Here is a 23,778-nt window from a genome sequence, read left to right as displayed (position 1 = left end):
ATTTTAAAAATGAGCATGGGAATTCGTGTGGACATCAATGTGTGATTAATCATGTTCCTCTCTTGTTCACATGATTTTAAGGAAATCTTGGATTGATATAACAAAGTTTCAAAAACTTGCTTTAAATCATGACTCTAGAAATATACTACAAGTTCCTACGTATCGCTACTACATGGATTGTGGATGGAAGATTAGATTGACTACTGCATAATTAGAGGTAATTTTGAACAATCATAAACAATCAATTTCCCTGTGCTCCATTCTTGAACAGAATTTTTGCAGGCGGCCCAAAAAGGAAGCAACAATGTGACCCAAGCTGCTATCGTTCATTGCACATCTGATAAAAAAATTTATAGTAAACTTAATATGTTGATCTGAAACTACCACCACACAATGGTTTTTTGTCATTGGTCCATCCTTTTTCTTTTTTATTCCCAGCTGTTGAAGTAATGTTAACTATATTATGAGTGGCCAAACGATACTCTCCTTCTTCCAATGTTGCGCATGTAAGTTAAAAATTTGTGCACACCTGAAATAGACGCAGATGTAGATTCAATTAAGTTTTGAGAGGATTAAGATGTGTCAGAGTTATGCAATATGCGTTAAAATGATATAAATTACTTAGGCCTAATGTCCTGACTGCATCTGTTCAAAGGAAAGGAATTTGTCTACAGATGAATTAATGAATAAATAAATTTTAAATTTGGTGATCTGGGATAAAAGTGACGCGTTGTGCATCGTCACAATTTGTTATCAGCAGCATCTAGATGCAACAGTGACGTAGTATTTTAACCACTGGCCATGATTCCGACAAGAAGTACATTCTAATCAAGGAGGTTAGAAAATAAGAACCTTCTCGCTGTTCTAATCTCCTTGTGTTCAAAGCTCTATAATCTGTAAAGACGTCCTGTATCACTCTTGGTAGCACTGCACTGTAGGCTTCCCTAATATCTTCTTTGGTTTTGCTTGACAGTTGTAAGTTGAATAGCGCAGATGAAGTTCGTCTGACATTATTGTACCTCGTGAGCACTGGATTCTTTTTTTTTTTTTTTCTTTTGAAGACCGAATGTTTGTTATCGTGTGGAGACTGACTCAGTAAAACTACAAGCAGTTGTTGAATGATCTGAATATGTGTGGTGGATTTACGTGTTCGAAAAACGCACTTACTGCGTTAAACATTTTGTATATCGTAAGTAGCAAAAATACAATTGCCATAGGTCAATATACCGGCAAAAGATTTTATAAATCATCTGTTTATAAAGCTAGCATCCGGTTTAAATTGATGTTATTAATGCATAATTGCATAACTGTATTCTACGTTAATTATATAACCAGGTGCTATTTATGATTTCTCAGTCTTGTTTACTACATGAACAAGGTGTTGAAGACTTGGTAATTAACACACTTCATCCACAATTTACAGGTTGTCGCCTTCATTCTAATTGGAGTTGCTGTCTATGGACGCGCTACGCCACTTGGTGAAAACCTGCCGATTATTGGCGGCATCCTTGCCTGTGGCGTCTTTCTTATTCTCATTTCCATTCTTGGACTAATTGGTGCTATCAAGCATCATCAAGTGCTGTTGTTTTTTGTATCCTTGCACAACATTTTATTAAATTGTTACGGTCTGATCAACTGTCCAAAAGTGATAACTACCAATGATGAGCCTAGAAAATTTATTATGTTTTGTAGCCCCATGTACGTTATTCCATTATGGTACGTCGCATGACTGCTTCTGTGGACACCGTAAAGATTTTGAAAATATATAACTTAAGATGCAAATTAATGGGTGCATTGTAATATAAGTGGTGTTCAAAGAGAAACGAGCCGGAGGCATAAATACAGAAAGCAGTACCTGTATGTTAGAAGTATTGACCCTGTCTGTTGAGACACTTGTCCCACTGTGACACAAGGCAGTGAAAGGCTGTCCCTAAAATTCCCGGGTCTGCAGTGTTAACCACTTTGCACGTACAGCTGGACGTCATTGTCCAAGGGGAATTGTTTGCACCCCAGAAAGTTTATAAGGGGACCAAAAGATGGTCCCCTTCTGATTAACTTCGCACAGCACGGGACAATAGTAAATGTCCAGCATTACTCGCAAACCTTGACCACCCTTTGCCAAGTGACCAAATCAAAACGACCCGGCAATCTAACCATGGGGTCATTCTTTTCCACGACAATGCAAAGTCTCATATGACCATACAGTCGTGACACTCCTGCAGAAATTTCAATGGGAGATTCTCGGCCACCCTCCATACAGTCTGGACCTCTCTCCGTATGGTTACACCATTTTTGGTATCCTTAAAAAGGCTCTGAGGGGCAAACGATTCACCTCGGATGACGATGTCCAGCTGTACGTGTGGAACTGGTTAACATTGCAGCCCTGGGAATTTTATGAGACAGCCATTCATCGCCTTGTGTTACAGTGGGACAAGCGTCTCAACAGCCAGAGTCAATAACTCTAACATGCAGGTAATGATTTCTGTAATTATGCCTCCACTCGTTTCTGTTTGAACACCTCTTATACATCTCCACCTATTTTTAATAATTTTTGTTGTGTCACTGAGTAAAGTTACTTATGTGGTTCTAGCTATTGTGTGACTTAAGATGTGATCGGCACAGTTACAGCCATGTCATGATTCACTATTCATTCGAAAAGTTGACATATCACCAACATGTTGAAATGTCAGCTGTAGTGGAAAAACTTGTCATCTTGGTCTATATTTGAGGACACAGACTTGGCAGTGAGAATATATGTTTGTGGATCTTAACTTGGAATCTGCAGGAAAGGAGGGAGTGTGAAAAATTAGCTATACAGCTCAATTGCAGAATGTGATAGCACATGAAATTTATTTACTCTCTCTCTCTCTCTCTCTCTCTCTCTCTCTCTCTCTCTCTCTCTCTCTCTCTCTCTCTCTCTCTCCTCCTCCCCCCTCCCCGTCCCCCCTTACTCCCTCTCTCCCCCTCCCCCCTCTCTCTCCCCCCCCTCCCCTCCCTCTCTCCCTCCCCCTCTCCCTCCCTTCCTCTCTAAGCTATCACGTTCTCGCCTCACCGAACTTGGTGTGCACGATGTATTGAAAATAAAAGGGGGCACACAGAGTGACTAGCAGTACATAATGTCTTGTGTTACTTGTAGCGATACCATGGACAACGTACATGATTAGACTTGAATGTAGGTACATGTTGAGAAAATTTCATTATATAGTAATCACTATCTGAATGTGTGTTATCAAGGATAATGTGAAGTGGCACTTTGGGTAGACACTGGACTTGAATGTGGCAAAATAATTGTTCAAACTCCTTTCCAGTTATCCACATTTAGGTTTTCTGCTATTTGCCCAAATTCATAAATGATATAGATGATTTCCTTCCTCATTCTTCACCTGTCCACAAAAAAGTCTGTTCTTTCTCCCCCTTCATACCAGTGTTGGTGCTATGCACTGTCTTGTTTCTAAATGCGTGGGGACTTTTCATCATAGTTAAGTCTGTCGACATGTCTTTGATTGAAGTTGGGGCCTTTGATAACATTTATTTATTCTGTGTTGTCCTCACTAGCTTCTGAGAACGTTGAAGAAACCCTGGTGGGTATGCGCTGGTTTTTACTGAGCAGACTTTTAGAGGACTGTTACAGCATGTAATCGGTCTTTACAGAACACATTTCTAGATGTAATGCTTTAAACATAAAATTACTATGTGGTTTTCTTTTTTTCCCCAGGTGTTATGTCCTTGGATAGATCAATAAATAGGACTTGTTGGGATGTTTATATTGGTATTGCCCCTCCCAAATGATGCTCCAGAAGTAAAGTTGGTTTTAGATCACATCAGATGCACTGGTTGTTCTGTAGACGCAAAGTGAGGAGATTGTTAAGGATGTGGCATGTGCCACAAAACAGCTATGACCCTCTTGACTCTTTGAGATTGTTAAGGATGTTGTGTGTGTCACAAAACAGCTATGACCATCTTGACCCTTTGAGGGATGCTGAAAATTTATTGAATAGAAAGAGTGGCGAAAGGATGGGATCTAGTTAATAATAAATATACAACCACTGATTCTGCTGAGAAACATATCAGTGAGGTCGAGGTTAGCCACATATGAATATTTTATAATGCTTTTAAACTGTATGTTACTACTGGCAGCTAAGCTTTTTATTTTTGCTGACAAGTTAATGCAAATGTGTGTCCATGATGAATGACAGGATGGTATTGTGTCAAAAGGGTAGTTTTCAGAAAAATGGATTTTACTGGAAAAGTCAGGAAATCTTATTGACCAATGCTAGTCAAATGTTTTGTTGGTAGAAAGGAATTTTCTTAGTCATTTTGTTAAAAATCACATTTAGGTAGCCTATGTGAAGATTTCCTATGTCCAGTTGTTGTGATTTTTGCCAAGTCATCTACATCCTACTCTGCAAACCACTGTGAAATGCATGGTAGAGGGTACGTCCCACTGTACCAGCTATTAGGTTTCTTCCCATTACATTTGTGTGTAGAGCACAGGAAGAATAACTGTTTGAATGCCTCTGTGCATGCCGTAACTATTCTAATCTTGTCCTTATGATCCCCATGTGAGTGATATGTAGGGGATCGTAGTATATTCTTAGAGTCATAATTTAAAGCTGGTTCTTGACATTTTGTTAGTAGAATTTCTTGATGTAGTTTACATCTATCTTCAGGACTCTACCAGTTCAGTTACTTCAGCATCTCTGTGACACTCTCTCATGAGTCAGACAAACTTACGATCATTTGTACTGCTCTTTCTGTACATGTTCATACCTCCCATCAGTCCTATTTAGTAGGGGCCCTACACACTTGAGCAATATTCCAGAATCAGTCACACGAGCGATTTGTAAGCAATCTTCTTTGTAGACTGATTGCAATACCCTAATATTTTACCAATAAACTGAAGTCTACCACCTGCTTTCCCCACAACTGACACTATGTGATCATTCCATTTCATATCCTTACATAGTTTTACACGTAGGTGTTTGTATGAGTTGGCCGATTCCAACAGTGGCTCATTGATTTTGTTGTTACAGACTACTATGTATATTCGATTTGTGAAGTGAACAGTTTACATTTCTGAACATTTGAAGCAAGTTTCCCATCTTTGCACCACTTTGAAAGCTTTTCGATATCTAACTGGATATTTATGCAGCTTCTTTCAGACAGTCCTTCAGTATAGGTAATTGCATCTTCTACAAAAAGCCTGGGGTCGCTATTAATATTGTCGACAAGGTCATTATATGCAATGTGAACAATAGGAGTTCGAATGATACCCCATATGATTGAACTTTTGACAATAAGCACAGGTGTGGTGCCAAATCAAATGATTTTCGAAAACCAAGATATACTGCATTATCTGACTGCCTTGATTCAAAGCTTTCAGTATGTCATGTGGGAAAAGTACAGTTCGGTTTCACGTGATCATTGTTCTCAGAATCCATGCTGGTTGGCGTAGAGGAGGTCATTCTGTTCAAGATACCAGCACAGAATGTGTTCTAAGATTTGACAACAATTTGATGTCAAGGATATTGGACAGGAGTGTTGTAGATCATTTCTTCTACATTTTTTGTAGCTGGGTGTGTATGCTTTTTTCCGAGAACTGGACACGGCTTTTTCTTCGAGGATCTAGGATAGGTTATAGTTAGAAGAGGGACTAATTCAGCCACAGATTTGGTATGAAATCGGATAGGGATTCCATCGGGCACTGGAACTTTGTTCGATTTTAATGCTTCCAACTGTACTCGACATCACTGGCATTGATATTGATTTCACTCATTTTTTTCATTGGCACAAGTGTTAAATTGGGGCAATTTTCTGGGTTTTATTTTTTAAAGGCACATTTGAAAATAGTTAAGCATTTCAACTTCAGCTTTTGCTCTGCTACCCCTCAGAGTCAGTTTCTGTCTCATTTGCTTGGGACTGGACACTAACTTTGGTGCCACTAACAATCTTTACATAACCAGAATTTCTTAGGGTTTTGTGAAAGATCATTTGACAATATTCTGATGCAGTAGCCATTGAAGGTTTTATGTATTTCTCCATTGATAGCCAAATGTGTTTAATTCAGCATATCTCTATCTATAGTCTGAATATAATAGAGGGAAACGTTCCATGTTTTAGATCTATCTATAGTCTTGCACTTTTACATCTATTATGCAGTAATCTCTGTTTATTTAGAAGTTTCCGTACAGTGGCTGTATAACATGGGGGCCCCTACCATTGTGAACTGATCTGCCGGGTAGATACCTATCCAGTGCGTGGTCACTTACTCTTTTAAACTTGAACCATAGTTCCTCTACATCCTCCTGCTCTGTGCTAAAAAGTTTCAAATTCGTGCTTGAGATATGACTACTGATTTTTTTAAATCTAGTTTGCTGACCATGTACATCCTTCTGCTTGTTTTCATAATAATCATTGTTATTATCACTGATAGTAGTTTCTATCTGGGCATCTTTAGAGAGGTCAGGTCTATTTGTTGCCATTAGATCCAGAATATTTCCATCACGAGTGGGGCGCCAAACTGTCTGTTCTAGGTAGTTTTCGGAGAAGGCATTTAGTGATGTTTCACAGAATGTCTTATAGTGCCCTCCACTAACAAAACTTTACTTTTCCCAGTTAATTGTTGGTTGATTAAAGTCTCCACCAGTGATTACAGTATGATTGGGGATCTTATGTATAAGTGAACTGAGGTTTTCTCTTAAGTTTCCAGATACATCAGGAGGTGATGGGTGATAGAAGGATCCAGTTATCATTTGATGCCTACCTGTCATACTGAGTTTTGCCCAAAAATCTCGCGCAGTTTCAGCTTCGGTCTCGGTGAATTTGAGTTTCTCGTCCCCTGCGACAAATACACCACCGCCAACCCCATTGGCTTATATCCTTTCAATATACACTTAAATTTTCCCCAAAAATCTCACAGCTATCAATTTCAGGTTTCGACCAGCGTTCTGTACGTGGTATTATGTGGACTTCACTGCTTTTCAGGAGCACTTTGAATTTGCCACTTTGTTGTGAATGCTTCGGCAGTTGAGTGATAGGATTTTAATACTCGTCTGTGGGAGGCGTTTCTTTTGATCTTATGCTGATACGTCGTGGTTTCCTACATCTGTTGTTATCTGGAGTGGATGGAGTGACTTACTCTAAACAATCCTTGTGGGCACCTCACTCAGTCAGCTACCCAGTTAGCAGCTCTGGCGTGTGGTCCATATCTGACCTATTTAGACGAACCCTTCAGTTCTTAACACTGTGGCGCAACTCCGAGAAGTTGCAGCCTAGCCTGTCATAGAATTTTGGAAGTCTCCGGTTCAGTCCTTCCACTGGACTCGGAACCGACGGGTCTCGATCGGTTCTGGGGACGATGCTGCAAATTTTGAGCTTCGTTGAAACTCCGAGGGTGAGGCTCGTCTTCCCACTCTTCCATGCCGGTCACTGGAATGACCCGAGAATGACATCGAGGCCCAAATGACGGGCGTCATTTGTTCCGACAGCCGCCAAAATTTGCAGTCGGTTGCGACCTGTTTCCTCAGCGGCTGTTGAAATAGTCTCTTCAACATGTCGAATGAGGCCCCCAGGCATACACACTGAGTGCACCTCGTGTCCTTCCCTGTCCCTTGCTGTCATTTCCCTAAGGGGTACATCAGTCACCGTACATTTGAACTGCCAACGATTAATAGGCCCCTACCCTTGCGCGTTTCATCAAAACGGGTGAAGTGAGTCACACTGGTGACTCCTCAGCACTTGGTGACCTTGGGAATGTATTTTATTCTCATTGGGTTCTCAGACTTCAGGTCAGTTTCCCATTGCACGAGTAAAAGCGCAAATGAGTGTAATATGACTCAAAAAATTTGCACGTAGTCGTGACTTTGTCACTAACACCCAATTTTTAAGGTGAGCTTTTCTAATTTTACATACATGTATAAAAGATGTATTCATATTTGAACACTAGAAGTTTTGTAGGTCAACACTGAAAATTCAGCCTTCATTTTATTTCCACTCATTTCTGTGGAAGCAGTGCTTCACCAGCTTCTAGCAGTCTCACTCCAGAATTTCATGTCTGCACATTTAGAGGTACTACACCAATGTAACACATAGTGAGAAAGTAATAAGCAGATTGGAGACTTCAAAATATTTGGATGTCCATGTTACCCGGAATTTGAACAGGAACAAACACATTATCGAACTCCTAAAAAAAAATCAGTTCAGCCATAACAACCATAATTACATTTCAAATCATTACAAAATTTTGGGGAGAGACAAAGTGCTAAGTGTTTGTGTATTTACATGTAAAATCTCATGAGAAGTTATGTTGGGGGGGGGGGGTTGAACTCATCAGATAAGTAAGGTTTCATTGCTCAGAGGCATGCTGTAATAATAATGTGTGTTCACCCATGGTCTACTAGTAGAAATCTGTTTGAGGAGTTAACATTTTGACTTCTGCTCCCCAGTACGTGTATTCTTTCATGAAGTTTCTTGTAAATAGCTCAACTCTTCAAAGGCATAGTATTGTGCATAATTACAGTAGTGGAAGGAAAAAATTACTTTCTTTACTCCACACTGAGATTAACTTTAGCCCAAAAGGGGTCCACAAAAAGTTGTTACACCTATGCGGTGATGTAAAATATCTGGCTGACAACAAAGCTAAATTTGAAAAAAAGTAGAAAAAGTTTGTGGCAGCTCCTTCCACTCCCTAAAATAATTTCTATTTGTGTAACAGGTAGATGATGGTGGGTAGCAATTACTAATTTGCATCTGTTAAAAAAACTTGGAAATGGTTGGGATGTAGCCTGAATGTAAAGGGTCTCATTCCATATCATTGTGGTTAATCATGCAAATGATCCTTTTATTTATTCGTTCGGCATATACAAGGCAAATATTACAGTGTCATTGCAATCCACCAGGAAATTACAACACTACACAATGCTACTTATAGTTTTGAGCCAATCTATGGCTAGGTCAGGCAGGTAATGTATGTCCTTCAGTTCACCACTATATCCTACCACTTCACACACCAGTAGGTGGTCCATTGTCTGGACCACAGGCTGTTACCGTCTGCAGTCTCTACCTTCCACCGGATTGTGATGTCTCGCAGCATGTCCTGGCTGCGCTGATAGCCCAATTGCCGCCACCTTTCTTGCTGTTGGGCGACTTCAACGCCCATAACCCTCTGTGGGGTAGGTCAGTGGCAACAGGTCGAGGCGCCACCGTTGAGCACTTATTGTCGCATCTCGAGCTCTCGATTTTAAATGATGGTGCCTTCACACACTTCAGTGAGGCGCATGGCACATACTCCGCCATTGACCTTTCAATCTGTAGCCCTAGCCTCTTACCGTCTTTCCAATGGAGTGTGCATGACGACCTGTGTGGTAGTGACCACTTTCCGATCTTTCTGTCACTACCACAACGTCACTCTTCTGGGCGCCCCAGCAGATGGGCTATGAATAAGGCTGACTGGGACTTGTTCTCCTCCACTGCCGCTATTGAGCCTCTCTCTAATGATGACATTGATGCGGTGGTTCAATCGGTCACCACCGGCATCGTTACTGCCGCCGAATCTGCCATTCCCCGCTCCTCTGGGTCCCCTCGGCGGCGGACTGTGCCTTGGTGGTCGCCTGAGATCGCTGCAGCGATTAAAGATCGCCGGCGGGCGCTCCAGCGTCACAAGCAACATCCCTGCATTGAACACCTAGTCACCTTCAAACGGCTCCGTGCACGGACCCGCCGCCTTATCCGCCAAAGCAAGCAGGAGTGCTGGGAGCGGTATGTGTCCACCATTGGCCTCCATGTCTCTCCATCGCAGGTCTGGGCCAACATCCGACGCCTCTATGGCTATCGGACCCCTGTCAGCGTCCCTGCGCTCTCACTGAATGGAGCAGTTTGTGCAGACTCCGGCAAAATTGCCAACAGCTTGGCAGAGCATTTTGCTCTTAGTTCCGCTTCTTCCAATTACCCACTGGTCTTCTGCTCCATTAAAGAGCGGATGGAATGTCAGAGCCTTTCGTTTCGCACCCACCACCCAGAATCTTACAATGCTCCATTCTGTGCATGTGGGAATTTTGCAGTGCCCTATCCGCTTGCCCTGATACCGCTCCTGGGCCAGATGGCATCCACTGTCAGATGCTGAAACACCTTTCAGTGGACTGACAGCGGCGCCTCCTCGATCTTTACAACCATCTTTGGGTCGAGAGGGAGTTTCCGTCGCAATGGCGGGAAGGCATTGTCATCCCCGTTTTGAAACCTGGAAAGAACCCTCTGGAGGTGGACAGCTACCGTCCCATTAGCCTCACCAACGTTCTTTGCAAGTTGCTTGAACGGATGGTGAGCCGGCGCTTGAATTGGGTACTGGAGTCTCGGGGCCTTCTGGCTCCGTCTCAGGGTGGGTTCCGTAAAGGCCGCTCCGCCACCGACAATCTGGTGAGCCTGGAGTCGGCCATCCGTACTGCCTTTGCCCGCCGTCAGCACCTGGTCGCTGTCTTTTTCGACATGCGGAAGGCGTACGATACGACATGGCGCCATCACATCCTTTCTACGCTTCATGGATGGGGTCTTCGGGGTCCTCTGCCGATTTTTATACACAATTTTCTGTTGTATCGTACCTTCCGCGTGCAAGACGCGGCCTCGTATAGTTCCTCCCACGTCCAGGAGAACGGTGTGCCACAGGGTTCTGTTTTAAGTGTCTGCCTGTTTTTAATAGCCATTAACGGGCTCGCTGCGGCCGTGGGCAATTCTGTCTCCGCTTCCCTGTATGCTGACGACTTCTGCCTTTACTACAGCTCTACTGGCATTGCAGCTGTTGAACGTCAGCTACAGGGCGCTATCCGCAAGGTGCAGTCTTGGGCTGTACCGCATGGTTTTCAGTTTTCGGCTGCCAAGACCCGCATTATGCATTTGTGCCGGCGGCGAACGGTCCATCCTGATCCGCGGCTTTATCTTGCCGACGAACTCCTTGCTGTGGTGGGGACCCACAGGTTTTTGGGTGTAGTTTTTGATGCCCGGCTGACTTGGCTGCCTCAGATTTGGCAGCTTAAACAGGCGTGTTGGCGGCATCTAAATGCTCTGAGATGCTTGAGCCACACCCGCTGGGGCACCGACCGATCTACCCTGATACGGCTCTACCAGGCGTTAATTCAGTCTCGTCTGGATTATGGGAGCCTGGCTTATGGCTCAGCATCCCCATCTGCGCTGCGGGTACTGGACCCAATCCTACACAGCGGCATACGGCTTGCCACTGGTGCTTTCCGCACCAGCCCTGTGGACAGCATACTAGTGGAGGCAGGTGTCCCTCCCCTGCAGTTACGGCGCCAACGTTTGCTGGCCTCTTAGGCTGCCCATGTTTTAAGCTTGCCCGGGCATCCAAACTATCGTCTCCCGTTCCCGCGATCGGTCGTCCATTTGTACAATCGCGGTCCGCGTCAAAGAGCTTCTCTCCGGGCTTCGGGTTTTCAATGTTCCACCTCCTTTCCGGGCCACTTTGCATACACCCCCATGGTGTGTTCCTCGCCCTTGCCTTCGGCTCGACTTGGTACTGGGCCCGAAGGACTCAGTCCCTCCAGAGGCCTTCCGCCGCCGCTTTTATTCCATCCTGGCCACGTATCAGGGCTCTGGCATTGTTTACACTGACGGTTCGATGGTTGCTGGTCGTGTCGGGTATGCGCTCACTCTAGGGGACCATTCCGAACAATGTTCCTTGCCGGCTGGCTGCAGCGTTTACACTGCTGAGCTGGTCGCCATCTTTCGTGCCCTAGAGTATATCCGCTCATGCTCAGGTGAGTCCTTCATTATCTGTAGCGATTCCCTGAGCGGTTTACGAGCTCTCGACCAGTTTTCCCACGTTCTCGTCTGGTGATGGCTATCCATGAGTCCCTGCATACTCTTGCCCGTTGCGGCCGCTCTGTGGTCTTTGTGTGGACCCCCGGTCATGTCGGTATCCCGGGCAATGAACATGTTGACCGCCTGGCGAAAGAGGCCACGAGTAAACCATCTCTGGATGTTGGCCTCCCAGAGACTGATTTGCGGGCAGTCCTCCGCAGAAAAGTTTTTGCGCTTTGGGACGCTGAATGGCGCGATCGGATCACGCCCAATAAACTCCGTGCCATTAAGGAGACGACGACTGTGTGGCGGTCATCCGTGCGAGCCAACCGCATGGACTCAGTCGTCCTTTGTCGGCTCCGCATTGGCCACTCCCGGCTGTCACATAGTTATTTACTGCGCCGGGAGGACCCTCCTCTATGTCGCTGCGGGGCGGCTTTGACAGTGGCCCACATTTTGTTGGCCTGCCCCCTTTTAGCTGTGGTCAGGCAGACATTTGCGCTGCCTGATACGCTCCCTGCCCTTTTATCTGATGACCCTGTTATGGCTGGCTTAGTTTTACGTTTTATTCGGGCAGGGGGTTTTTATCGTTTACTCTGAGTGTTTGTTCTGTTCTTTGGTGTTGATTCTGGCCAATGGCCTACGATTTTACGCTGAGTTTTTAATGTGTTCTCGGTGGTTGGCTTTTCCTTTTTATCTCTACGGTCGGCCAACCACCGTCACACTCTGTGTGATTTTAATTTGTTTTGTCTGATCTCTGTAGGAGTATTTCTTGTCCTGTGTCATCTGACGTCTTTCCTGCTGTTCGTTTTTATTCTCTTTGGATGGTTTTAATTTTTTTGGAAAAAGGGACCGATGACTGTTAGTCTGGTCCCTTTAATCCCCCAAACCAACCAACCAACCATTGTCTGGATTTCACCACATTCACGCACGGGACTCTCCGCAAGTCCCCACTTATTCATTAGATGTTTGCATCTTCCCATGCTTGTTCTAAGGCGATTTAAGGCAACCCAGAGCTTCCGAGGGAGATCAAAACCATTTATCTTCTTGCTGGGGTCATCGATAAGCCTTTGGTTCTTGTGTGTCCCTTTGCGCCATGATTCCCCCCAGGCTAGCTTTGGGTCGAAGTCCTGTAATTCCCTGCCAATCTTCCAAAAGGGGGACCTAGATTTTAGCCTGTTGATGGGTGATAAGTCTTGGTGTATAGGGAGTTCTGGATTGTGTACGATCTTCCTATATATTCTTGAGGTCGCCATGGAGCGCCTTATATCAGGGGGTTCTATGTTAGCAAGGACTGGGAGCCAGTCACATGGGGTAGCTCTAAGTGTGCCTGAGATAATTCTCATCGTCTCTTTCAATTGGGTGTCTACTTTATTTACATGCGCACTTTTCGCCCAGACTGGTGAACAATATTCAGCCACGCTGTACACGAGGGCTAATGCTGACGTCCTTAGTGTATTAGATCCGTACCCCCATGATGTTCCGGCCAGTTTAGACATAATTTCTGTTTGGTGTCTTCCAGATGGGAGCTAAACGTTAGTGTGCGGTCTAATTTTACTCCCAGATATTTGGGCTTACCTTCATGTCTGATATGCCGGTCATTCAGGGAAAGCTGTAGTTTCCTGCTTGAAGCTCTGTTATTAAGGTGCATTATGGTACTGGTCGTATAGGTGTTCAGCGCTTCAAGGTCCGCATTCAATGTTTTTTCAAGATCTTCGAAATTTTTGCTTTGGTATGCGATGGCCAGATCATCCGCATACGCAAATTTACGCGACCTGGTGCTCGGCATATCAGATATGTATAAATTAAAAAGGGTCGGCGCCAGGGCTGACCCCTGCGGCAGGCCATTGTTTATGACCATGCTTTTGCTGCTCTTTCCACAGAGATAGACCTTGATCTTCCTGCCTGTCAGCATATTTTTTAGTAATGTGTACGTCTGATTGCATTTGATAGTTCGAGTAAGCTTGAGCAGTAGTCCTTCGGTCCAGACAGTGTCATAGGCTGATGTAAGATCTGTTAATACCAGGCCCGTTTTCAGCTTGTTCTGATAGCCTTTCTCTATATATGTTGTAAGGGACAAAACTTGTTCACAGCAGTTCCTTCCCACACGGAACCCTGCTCGATAGTCCGGGAGGTTCGCCTCAATGTATGGTGCTAGTCTGGCCAGTAATATTCTCTCAAATAGTTTGTAAGAGGTACAAAGCAGTGAGATCGGTCTATAGTTCTTTGGATTATCTCCATCCTTCCCCGGTTTCAGTACCGCTATTACCTTAGCTTCTTTCCATAACTTCGGGAGTGCACCTGATTTAATGGAGAAGAGCTTGGCCATCCATTTCCTCCCAATGGGTCCCAGCTCCCTCAGAAATTCTGGGAGGATTTCGTTGGGTCCGGCTGCTTTCCCTGTTTTCATTAGTGTTAGGGCCTGGGTAATCTACTGCTTTGACAATATCTAGATTAGTTGGATTATTGGCTAATTCCTCGGTTAGGTTCCTGGAGATTCTTTTCTTCTCCTCAGTCTTCAGGCGTATTTTGGAGGTCTGTTTCACGGCAGTCGCTATTTCGGATGGGCCCAGACCCGCGGCCGATCTTCGTGGTGTTGTGGCACCACTGAGTTTCCGTAGTAGACCCCAGCTCTTCCTGCTAGAATGGGTAAAGTCCAGATTCTCCATTGCCATCTTTCACCTGCTCCTACGTTCCTCGTTCAGTGTTGATCAGTCGTTCTGCAGTCTCGTCCTCCCCACTCCTCTCATACTGCTCTAGCAATGACTCGCACTTCTCTGACCAGCAAGGAATGTATTCCCTCCGGGCCCCTCGGGGGATAGCCTTTAGGGCCCCTTTATATATCAGGTTTACAAACCTTTGGTAGTTCTCTGGACTTGGTGGTATTCTATTTATTGTCTTGTCAATAAAAGATTTATATTTCCCCCAGTCTGCTTTTCTCAGAGTCCACCGTGGAATCGGGGGGGCTCTTTACGATCGGGATGGAAAGGCCGATCTCCACAATAATCGGAAGGTGTTGGCTCCGTGGGAAAGCTTCGAGGACTCTTCTTGTAGCTTGCATTGGTACACCCGTTGCGCCGCGTGTGACAAAGGTCAGGTCAGGTGTCGTCTTTGTGCCCCGTACTTTTGAATTGAAGGATGCTCTGTCCTTGGGATCAAATAGGAGGTGTAGGTCCCGGTTGTCAGCCCAGTCACTTAATCCGACGCCTTCCGGAGTGGATCTCTGATATCCCCATCTGGTGTGCTGGGAATTAAAGTCGCCGGCATAGATTGCTGGATGATTAGCCTGCGGTAAGATTCCTATAGGCCATTGCTGCGAAGGTGGTTTGTAGACATTGTAGATTGTCATCTCTCCCAGTTTAATGCCTATTGCGTGTGGAACCGATTCCACATTGTTGTAGAGGTTTCCTAGAAGCTAATTTTTCACCAGGGTCGCCATACCGTGTTTGTCATATCCTGAGTATCCCACACGGGTGAATCCTGGTATGCATAACCGTTCGATGTTTTCATCCGTCAGGTGTGTCTCCTGCAAGAGTACGACACTTACTCTTTCTCTTGTTACAATTTTTTCAAGGATTTCTCCTTTCGTCCTAGTGTAGCCTTCTATATTGAAGTGGCACACTCTCACCATCTTTGTGGAGTAATTCCGCTTCTGAATCGTTTGCCTTCTTGTGGGCCGGGAGGCATTTGAGCGTCCGGTCGCCAGAATTGTGTAGACTTTTTGCTGTTGCATTTTACTGCAGTGTTGCCCGGGGAGCACCATCTTGGAGGTTGTCTACACGTCGCTCCCCACAAATGATCCTGAGAAGATGAAACTGATTGTGTGTTCCTGTGAGGATTTATCACGCATTTGATGTTTTCAAACAATGACACAGCGTAGCACAGAATCGTGCTAGATAATGATAATCGAGGAATTTAAACTGTCAAAGGCTTTGACAGGTCGCAGAAAGTTAAAATAGCCTCTAATTTCGTATCTAACAAATTAAGTACATTCTCACTGTAAGCGTAAATAGCGTTCTCTGTACCTGAACCCTTAAGGAACACAAACTGTCTTGGACAGTGTATTATTCGCAGTCATGTGTTTAAAGAGATATTTGACACAACCTTTTCAGATATTTTTCAAGAAGTCGCCAAAAGTAAAATTGGCCAATAGTTTGACATTATCTCTCTGTAAACTGTCAACCAATTTCACTTTGGTTGGCTTTTTCGAAAATATTTGAAAAGGTTGTATTCAGACATCATCTTAGCATCTGACTGTAAACAATATATGGTCTCCAAGTCACAGTTTGGGTCTCTTAACGGTTTCAATGTGAAGAAGGCTATTTACACATACAGCAAGAATGTACATAGTTCATTATATAACAAGTTAGAGGCTACTGCCATTTTCTGTGACCTGCCAAAAGCCTTTGACTGTGGGAATCACAGCATCCTCATAAGTAAATTAGAATATTATGTCACTAGCAGTCCTGCAAAATGATTCACCCCCCCCCCCCCCTCCCCATCAGGGAGCTCGCAACTCCTTTGTGAGTACATGCTTGGCTACCACTACCACAGGTCCCCAGGCCAGCATTACTTCCTTGCCATACTGCATGATTTTGCTTCTACTATCCCTTTCCCTCCTCTCTCTCTCTCTCTCTCTCTCTCTCTCTCATGGTTTTCATTGTGCAGCCCTGCTTGGCGGGAGGGGGGAGGAAAGAGTAAAACCCCTCTCATGTGGTCTCTTCAACTTGTTCATCTTTTGTCTATCTGTGTTGCCGGTCATTCCTAGGCAATTTCTAAGTGGGGACCTCAGCTAAGCGACAGAGGTTGGTGTCTCCTCATTGGACTCTTGCTTTCGGGTGCTTCCGGCTGCTCCCTAGTGGAGCACCTTTCTTTCTCTGTCTTCCTTTAATCTTTTTGTCCCTTATCTCACCTTCATTGACGTGGTAGGTCTTGGTGTTTTCTTCCCCTGGGTTTTGTGCAGTAGGTTGTCTCTGATCAACAGTCGTGTAGACCTGTCTGTCTGAGTAAAAGGGACTGGTGACCTGTTAGTTTGGTCCCCAACCAGTCTTACCTAACTAACGTAAAATAAAGGGTGTCATTACGTAATATCTATGGAGTAAGCAGTCAGTCTTTATTTGATTGGGAGTTAATTACATGTGGTTTCATTGCCAGATGCTAAATTTGTTTTGTTTGCATGTGATGCAAACATTACAGTAAATGGCAAGTCAAGTACAGATTTAGAAATGGCTGCTAATCAAATTGTCATTGTGTTAATAAATGGTTTAAAGGTAATTAACTCTCGTTAAACTGTGGAAAGACCTACTATATGCAGTTCACAAACTTTAAGAGCTTTTCTTCCAGCGTGAGTATAATATATTAAGACATGCAGATAGAAGAGGTCGACAGTGTTAAATTTCAGGGATTATAACTCGATAATTCATTCAGTTGGGGAAGGGCATACCACAGAACTGCTGAAGTGCCTAAACAAGTCTGTATTTGTAATGCGAATTATATCATATGTAGGAGATGGAAATCGGGAAAAAAAAAAAAAATGCATACTTTCCGTCCTTACTTTGTACATCTACATCTACATGGATACTCTGCAAATCACATTTAAGTGCCTGGCAGAGGGTTTATCGAACCACCGTCACAATTCTCTATTATTCCAGTCTCGTATAGTGCGCAGAAAGAGTGAACACCTATATCTTTCCCTACGAGCTCTGATTTCCCATTTTATTGTGGTTATCATTCCGCCCTGTGTAGGTTGGTGTCAACAAAATCTTTTCGCATTCGGAGGAGAAAGTTGGTGATTGGAATTCCGTGAGATTATTCCGTCGCAATGAAAAACTCCTTTCTTTTAACGATTTCCAGCCCAAATCCTGTATAATTTCTGTGACACTCTCTCCCATATTTCACGATAATACAAAACGCGCTGCCTTTCTTTGAACTTTTTCGATGTACTCCGTCAGTCCTACCTGGTAAGGATCCCACACCGCGCAGCAGTATTCTAAAAGAGGATGGACAAGCGTAGTGTATGCAGTCTCCTTAGTATGTCTGTTACATTTTCTAAGTGCCGATAAAACACAGCCTTTGGTTAGCCTTCCCCACAACATTTTCTGTGTGTTCGTTCCAATTTAAGTTGTAATACCTAGGTATTTAATTGAATGTACGGCTTTTAGATTAGACTGATTTATTGTGTAACTGAAGTTTAACGGGTTCCTTTTAGCACTCCTGTGAATGACCTCACACTTTCTGTTATTTAGGGTCAACTGCCACTTGTCACAACATTGATATTTTTTCTAAATCGTTTTACAGTTTGTTTTTATCTTCTGATGACTTTATTAGTTGATAAACGACAGCGTCATCTGCGAACAACCGAAGACAGCTGCTTAGATTGTCTCCCAAATCATTTATATAGATAAGGAACAGCAAAGGGCCTATAACACTACCATGGGGAACGCCTGTAATCACTTCTGTTTTACTCGATGACTTTGTCAGTTACTACGAACTGTGACCTCTCTGACAGGAAATCGCAAATCCAGTCACATAACTCAGACGATATTCCATAAGCATGCAATTTTACTACGAGCCGCTTGTGTGGTACAGTGTCAAAAGCCTTCCAGAAATCCAGGAACACGGAATGGATCTTAAATCCCTTGTCAACAGCACTCAGCACTTCATGTGAATAAAGAGCTAGTTGTGTTTCACAGGAACGATGTTTTCTAAACCCATGTTGACTGTGTGTCAATAGACCGTTTCCTTCGAGGTAATTCATAATGTTCAAACACAATATATGTGCTAAAATCCTGCTGCATATCGACGTTAACGATATGGACCTGTAATTTAGTGGATTACTCCTACTACCTTTCTTGAATATTGGTGTGACCTGTGCAACTTTCCAGTCTTCGGGTACAGTTATTTCGTCGAGTGAACGGTTGTATATGATTGTCAAGTATGGAGCTAATGCATCAGCATACTCCGAAAGGAACCTAATTGGTATACAGTCTGGACCAGAAGACTTGCTTTCATTAAGTGATTTGAGTTGCTTCACTACTCTGAAGATATTTACTTCTACGTTACTCATGTTGGCAGCTGTTCTCGATTTGAATTCTGGAATATTTACTTCCTCTTCTTTTGTTAAGGCATTTCAGAAGGCTGTGTTTAGTAAATCTTCTTTGGCAGCACTGTCTTGGATAGTATCTTCATTGTTATCGTGCGGAGAAGGCATTGATTGTTTCTTGCCGCTAATATACTTAACATACGACCAGAATCTCTTTGGATTTTCTGCCAGGTTTCGAGACAAAGTTTCGTTGTGGAAACTGTTATAGGCGTCTCGCATTGAACTCTGCGCTAAGTTTCGAGCTTCTGTAAAAGATCGCCAATCTTGGGGATTTTGCATCTGTTTAAATTTGGCATGTTTGTTTAGTTGTTTCTGCAACAGTGTTCTAACACATTTTGGGTACCAAGGACGATCAGCTCCGTTGTTTGTTAGTTTATTTGGTATAAACCTCTCAATTGCTGCCAATACTATTTCTTTGGATCTAAACCACATCTGGGCTCCACTTATATTATTAACTTGGAATGAGTGGAGACTGTCTCTCAGGAAGGCACCAAGTGAATTTTTATCTGCTTTTTTGAATAGGTATATTTTTCGAGGATTTGGGGATTACGATAGTCAATCTCACTACGACAATCCCTATATCGGTTTTGATGCTTGTTATTAACTCAGGATTATTTGTTGCTAAGACGTCAAGTGTGTTTTCACAACCGTTTACTATTCGTGCGGGCTCATGAACTAACTGCTCAAAATAATTTTCAGCGAATACATTTAGCAAAATTTCGGATGGTATTTTGTGTGTACCTCCAGAATTAAACCTGTACTTTCACCAACATATCGAGGGTAAATTAAAGTCGCCACCAACTGTTATCGTATGAGTCGGGTACGTCTTTGAAATCAAACTCAAGTTTTCTTTGAACCTTTCAGCAACTGTATCATCTGAACTGGGAGGTCGGTAAAAGGATCCAATTATTATTTTATTCCAGTTGCCAACAATGACCTCTGCCCATACTAACTCACAGGAAGTATCTACTTCAATTTCGCAAGTTAAACTACTTCTAACAGCAACAAACACGCCACCACCAACTGTGTTTAGCCTATCTTTTTGGAACACCGTTAGGTTCTTTGCAAAAATTTCAGCTGATCTTATATCGGGCTTTAGTCAGCTTTCAGTGCCTATAACGATTTGAGCATCAGTGCTTTCTATTAGCGCTCGGAGCTCTGTTACTTTCTCGACACAGCTACGACAATTTACAACTGTTATACCAATGGTTCACGTATCTACGTTCTTCCCGTGTTCCGCCTGCACCCTTTGTGACCGAAGCCCATCTCGTGTTTTCCCGAGACCCTCTAACCTAAAAAAAAACGCCTAGTACGTGCCACACAGCCCCTGCTACCCTTGTAGCCGCCTCCTAGGTATAGTGGACACCTGACTTATTCGGCGGAACCCGAAACCCGACCTCCCTCTGGTGCAAATCGAGGAATCTGCAGCCTACACGGTCGCAGAACTGTCCGAGCCTCTGATTCGGACCCTCCACTCGGCTCTGTACCAGAGGTCCACAATCGGGTCCTGTCGACTATGCTGCAAATGGTCAGCCCTGCTTTCATCTTGCAAGCAAGACTGACAGCCTTTACCACTTCTGTCAGCCGCTCGAAACCAGAGAAAATCTCTTCTGTTCCAAAGTGACACACGCCATCGGTACCGACGTGAGCCACCACCTGCAGCTGGCTTCACCCTGTGCTCTTCGTGGCACCCGGGAGGACCTTTTCCACATCTGGAATGACTCCACCCAGTATGCACACAGAGTGCACATCGGTTTTCTTACCCTCCTTGTCAGCCAAGTCCCTAAGAGGCCCCGTAACGCCCGGATCTTGCAGGCTGAGTGGTTTCCTCTGAAACCGGACAGGCGACAGCATCCGGCTCGGCGACAGTGTCGGCCGCAGACGGCACCCGGAACCTGTTTGTCAGACAAACCGGGGAGGCCTTACGTGCGGCCGCCTGGGAAGTCTTTCGCCGCCTGCTTCGCCCCGGGGTGACCTCCCACTCGACCCACTTGGCTCGCATCCGCACGTGACAATCGCAGTTCCTGTCCGTACCGAAGACCGTAAAAAATTAAACTGTGCAGATAAATGGACTATCGGCACGTGCTGCGCAACTCTAATGTAGACCCTGACGAAAACGCACGAACTGTGTGTAATAATACGCCGATATTCGAGAACGTAACTGCCGAAGCACTCGGGTGAAACTAAATAGTTTGCCCCTGATAAGGAACTTGTAATATATCACGAAATCGATTTACTTTCTGACGCAAACGAAAATGCGAGAACTGTGGCTATTAGATTTTAAATTTACACACAGAAACTCAAGAAACTAAACTATTAAAGCACACAGATGATATAATAAAATTCGCTCCTGGTTAGGAACTCGTAAATGTCACAAAAGCGGTTTACTTACCTGTTGCTGCTTCTGTCGCAGTCGGCTACTACTGCCCGAATTTCAGTCTATTATGTCATGTGGGGCCGTATTCTGGGGTAACTCATTTGTGGTGTAAATTCAAGTACGTCATGTAGCGATCTGTTCAAGAAACTGAATATTCTACCACTGCTTGTCACTATATTTGTTCTTTAATGAAATTGCTGCAAATAATGTTTCCCTATTTCCAGCCAATAGCTCAATTCATAGTATCAATACTAGGAATAAGAACAATCCACATGAAGACCTAAAATCACTTACCTTGGTCCAAAAAAGGGTTCAGTATTCAGTAAATTGCCAGTAACCACTAAACTTGGTTTCAGGTATAGCTCAGTTTAAAGAATGTTTGAAAGGCAAATACTTCTACTCTGTAGGCGCCGATGCGATTGCGTAACCACATGCAATGTGAGAGGCCCCTGAGGGGGGGGGGGGGGGCAGAGAGCATCCCAGGGTGCCCCAGAGAGCTACAACACTAAGAAGAATCGCTTCTCGGCTTTTGGCAAGATCAATGTGTAGTTTTTATTAATGATAATATATCATACAATCACCAACAAATTTACAATCTTCCATATTAGATGTACCACTTATCTTAGACCAAATATAAATCTTTTCATCACAATTAACCTTACGCCTAGTCCTACAATTAAGAGACAATGGACCATAAGGTAGTAGATAAGAACCTTCACTCAATACAAGAATTTCAGCCAAATGTACAGTACGAAATGCCAAAACTTCACGTGACATAAAACTTTCCAAACCAGTCCTAGAAGCATCATGACACACAACAACAGCAAAGGTAATCCAACGATTACCTATAGTACTTGATTCAGATGCTTTTGAAATGGAAAAATTCAATTTTAGTCCTAAAAAGTAATTAGGACCTGACAATACAGGTAAAGAAGCAATTTTCTTGAGATTAGTTATCTTCTTACTCGTACCAGGAGCTTGAACAGTACCATACTGTTAGATGAGCTTAAGTAAAAATGTCTTGTCAGATTTCAGTTTTGACAGCACTTAGTTGAAATAGTCAAGGTTGGGTATTTTGTGCATGATAAATTTATTAAAAGTACATAACTATGTTTCATTCTGACCGTATATTAATTCTGTAAATACTAGCAGTTCCAGTTTCCTGTAATGTATTTAAGTATCGTGACAATCACCTGATAAATGATCAGGGAAGTGAGTATTTTATTCAGACGGTCAATGTTTTTTATTGTGTACTTTCTCACATGTTCCACACACATGAGAATCATCTAATTTTTGGGTCTGTGGAATGAAAACTAAATTCAGTCTAATCTTTAAGGATGACGAGGTTGTGACAAACGAGATTGTTGCTAAAATTGTATATCTTATTTAACCTTGGAATAATGTGTAGTGTGTGATGTGGCAGCTCAAATAACTTCAGTTGCTGCTGTGAAAACTAGTAAATATTTGCCCTTGCATACAACAAAAATTGGTGCAGGTAAATTTGGAATTTCAGTGTGAAAATCTGTGAGAAATCTTTTGATGACACAGATGCCACCCTGAATGCACATTTTTGTGGTCAAAAGTGGATAGAGATTGTTCTTACTTTAGCTATTGTTCCCATGATCTGAGCTCAACACCTTGAAAGAGAAGTGACCAAATTAATTGCTTTGTTCAATCTTCTGCAGGGTGTTCTTGAATTCACTCCTCAAATATAGTAATGTATATAATGTGCTTTTGGACACAGAAAATTGTGTCATGTCTTCCTTTAGTTGTTAACGTAAAACATGATCATATTAACAGAATCTTCCGTTGGTTCTAAGTAGAACAACATTATAATAAATGAAAAGCACCAGTTTGCTTTTGTTCTACAATATTACTTTTATTGTTAACCGGTTTTTAGCTTACAAGGCCATCTTCAGATATTGACTGAGTCTTATCACCAAAGAAGTTAAATGTTAGCAAACAACATTGGAAGAGAAGTAACACATCTACACTGAAGTAGAAACATACAGTAAGTAACATCTTTGCAATGAAAAAGTAAAAACTGAACAGTACATAAATAACAATGGAGTAGACAGGAAAACCTTAAGCACAAAATAGGAATAGCTTGCCTACATAACAGTCTCTATTAATAAACAAAACTAATCAAATAAAATAAAATTAGTACTAGACAAGGCTGTATCAGGAGGTATGGAACATGGAGAGTGATACACAACCAATTAAAAGAAGAGACAGTTATCAGTGTAAATACAGAATACATAAAGAATTTAAGCAATATCAATAAGATAAACCGAAATAAATAAATGCACAAAAATGGAGTTGTTTGAGGGAACCTACAGTTTGAGAATGTGGTGGTACTGCAATTTAACATTAACATTATAATCAAAGCAGTGGCTGTGTTAACAGTTTTCGTTAAATAAATGAGCAAAGTAAAATATGAACAGTATTTGATGAGACAACTACAAGGGGTGTTAAACATGGACAGTAATATAAG

At 43.2% G+C, this 23,778-nt stretch overlaps 1 protein-coding gene across 2 annotated transcripts in view; it reads left to right on the top strand.

Moving 5' to 3' along the window:
• Positions 1-966: 966 nt before the first annotated feature.
• LOC126215095 (tetraspanin-31) overlaps positions 967-23,778 on the top strand; it is a 59,286-nt gene continuing 36,474 nt past the window's right edge. Inside the window, exons 1-2 of one of the 2 annotated variants that reach the window (XM_049941744.1) lie at positions 967-1,189; positions 1,424-1,591. In XM_049941744.1, coding sequence (XP_049797701.1) covers positions 1,130-1,189; positions 1,424-1,591 — 228 coding nt within the window. In that variant the 5' untranslated portion in view covers positions 967-1,129. The remainder of the gene's footprint in view (positions 1,190-1,423; positions 1,592-23,778) is intronic. The other variant, XM_049941743.1, reaches the window with a different exon arrangement.

The sequence above is a fragment of the Schistocerca nitens genome, chromosome 12 (assembly GCF_023898315.1).
Source record: "Schistocerca nitens isolate TAMUIC-IGC-003100 chromosome 12, iqSchNite1.1, whole genome shotgun sequence".
In the NCBI taxonomy this organism is placed as follows: Eukaryota; Metazoa; Arthropoda; class Insecta; order Orthoptera; family Acrididae; genus Schistocerca; species Schistocerca nitens.
Note: the sequence above shows the minus strand (reverse complement) of the source record. Positions and strands in the feature narration are given on the sequence as shown.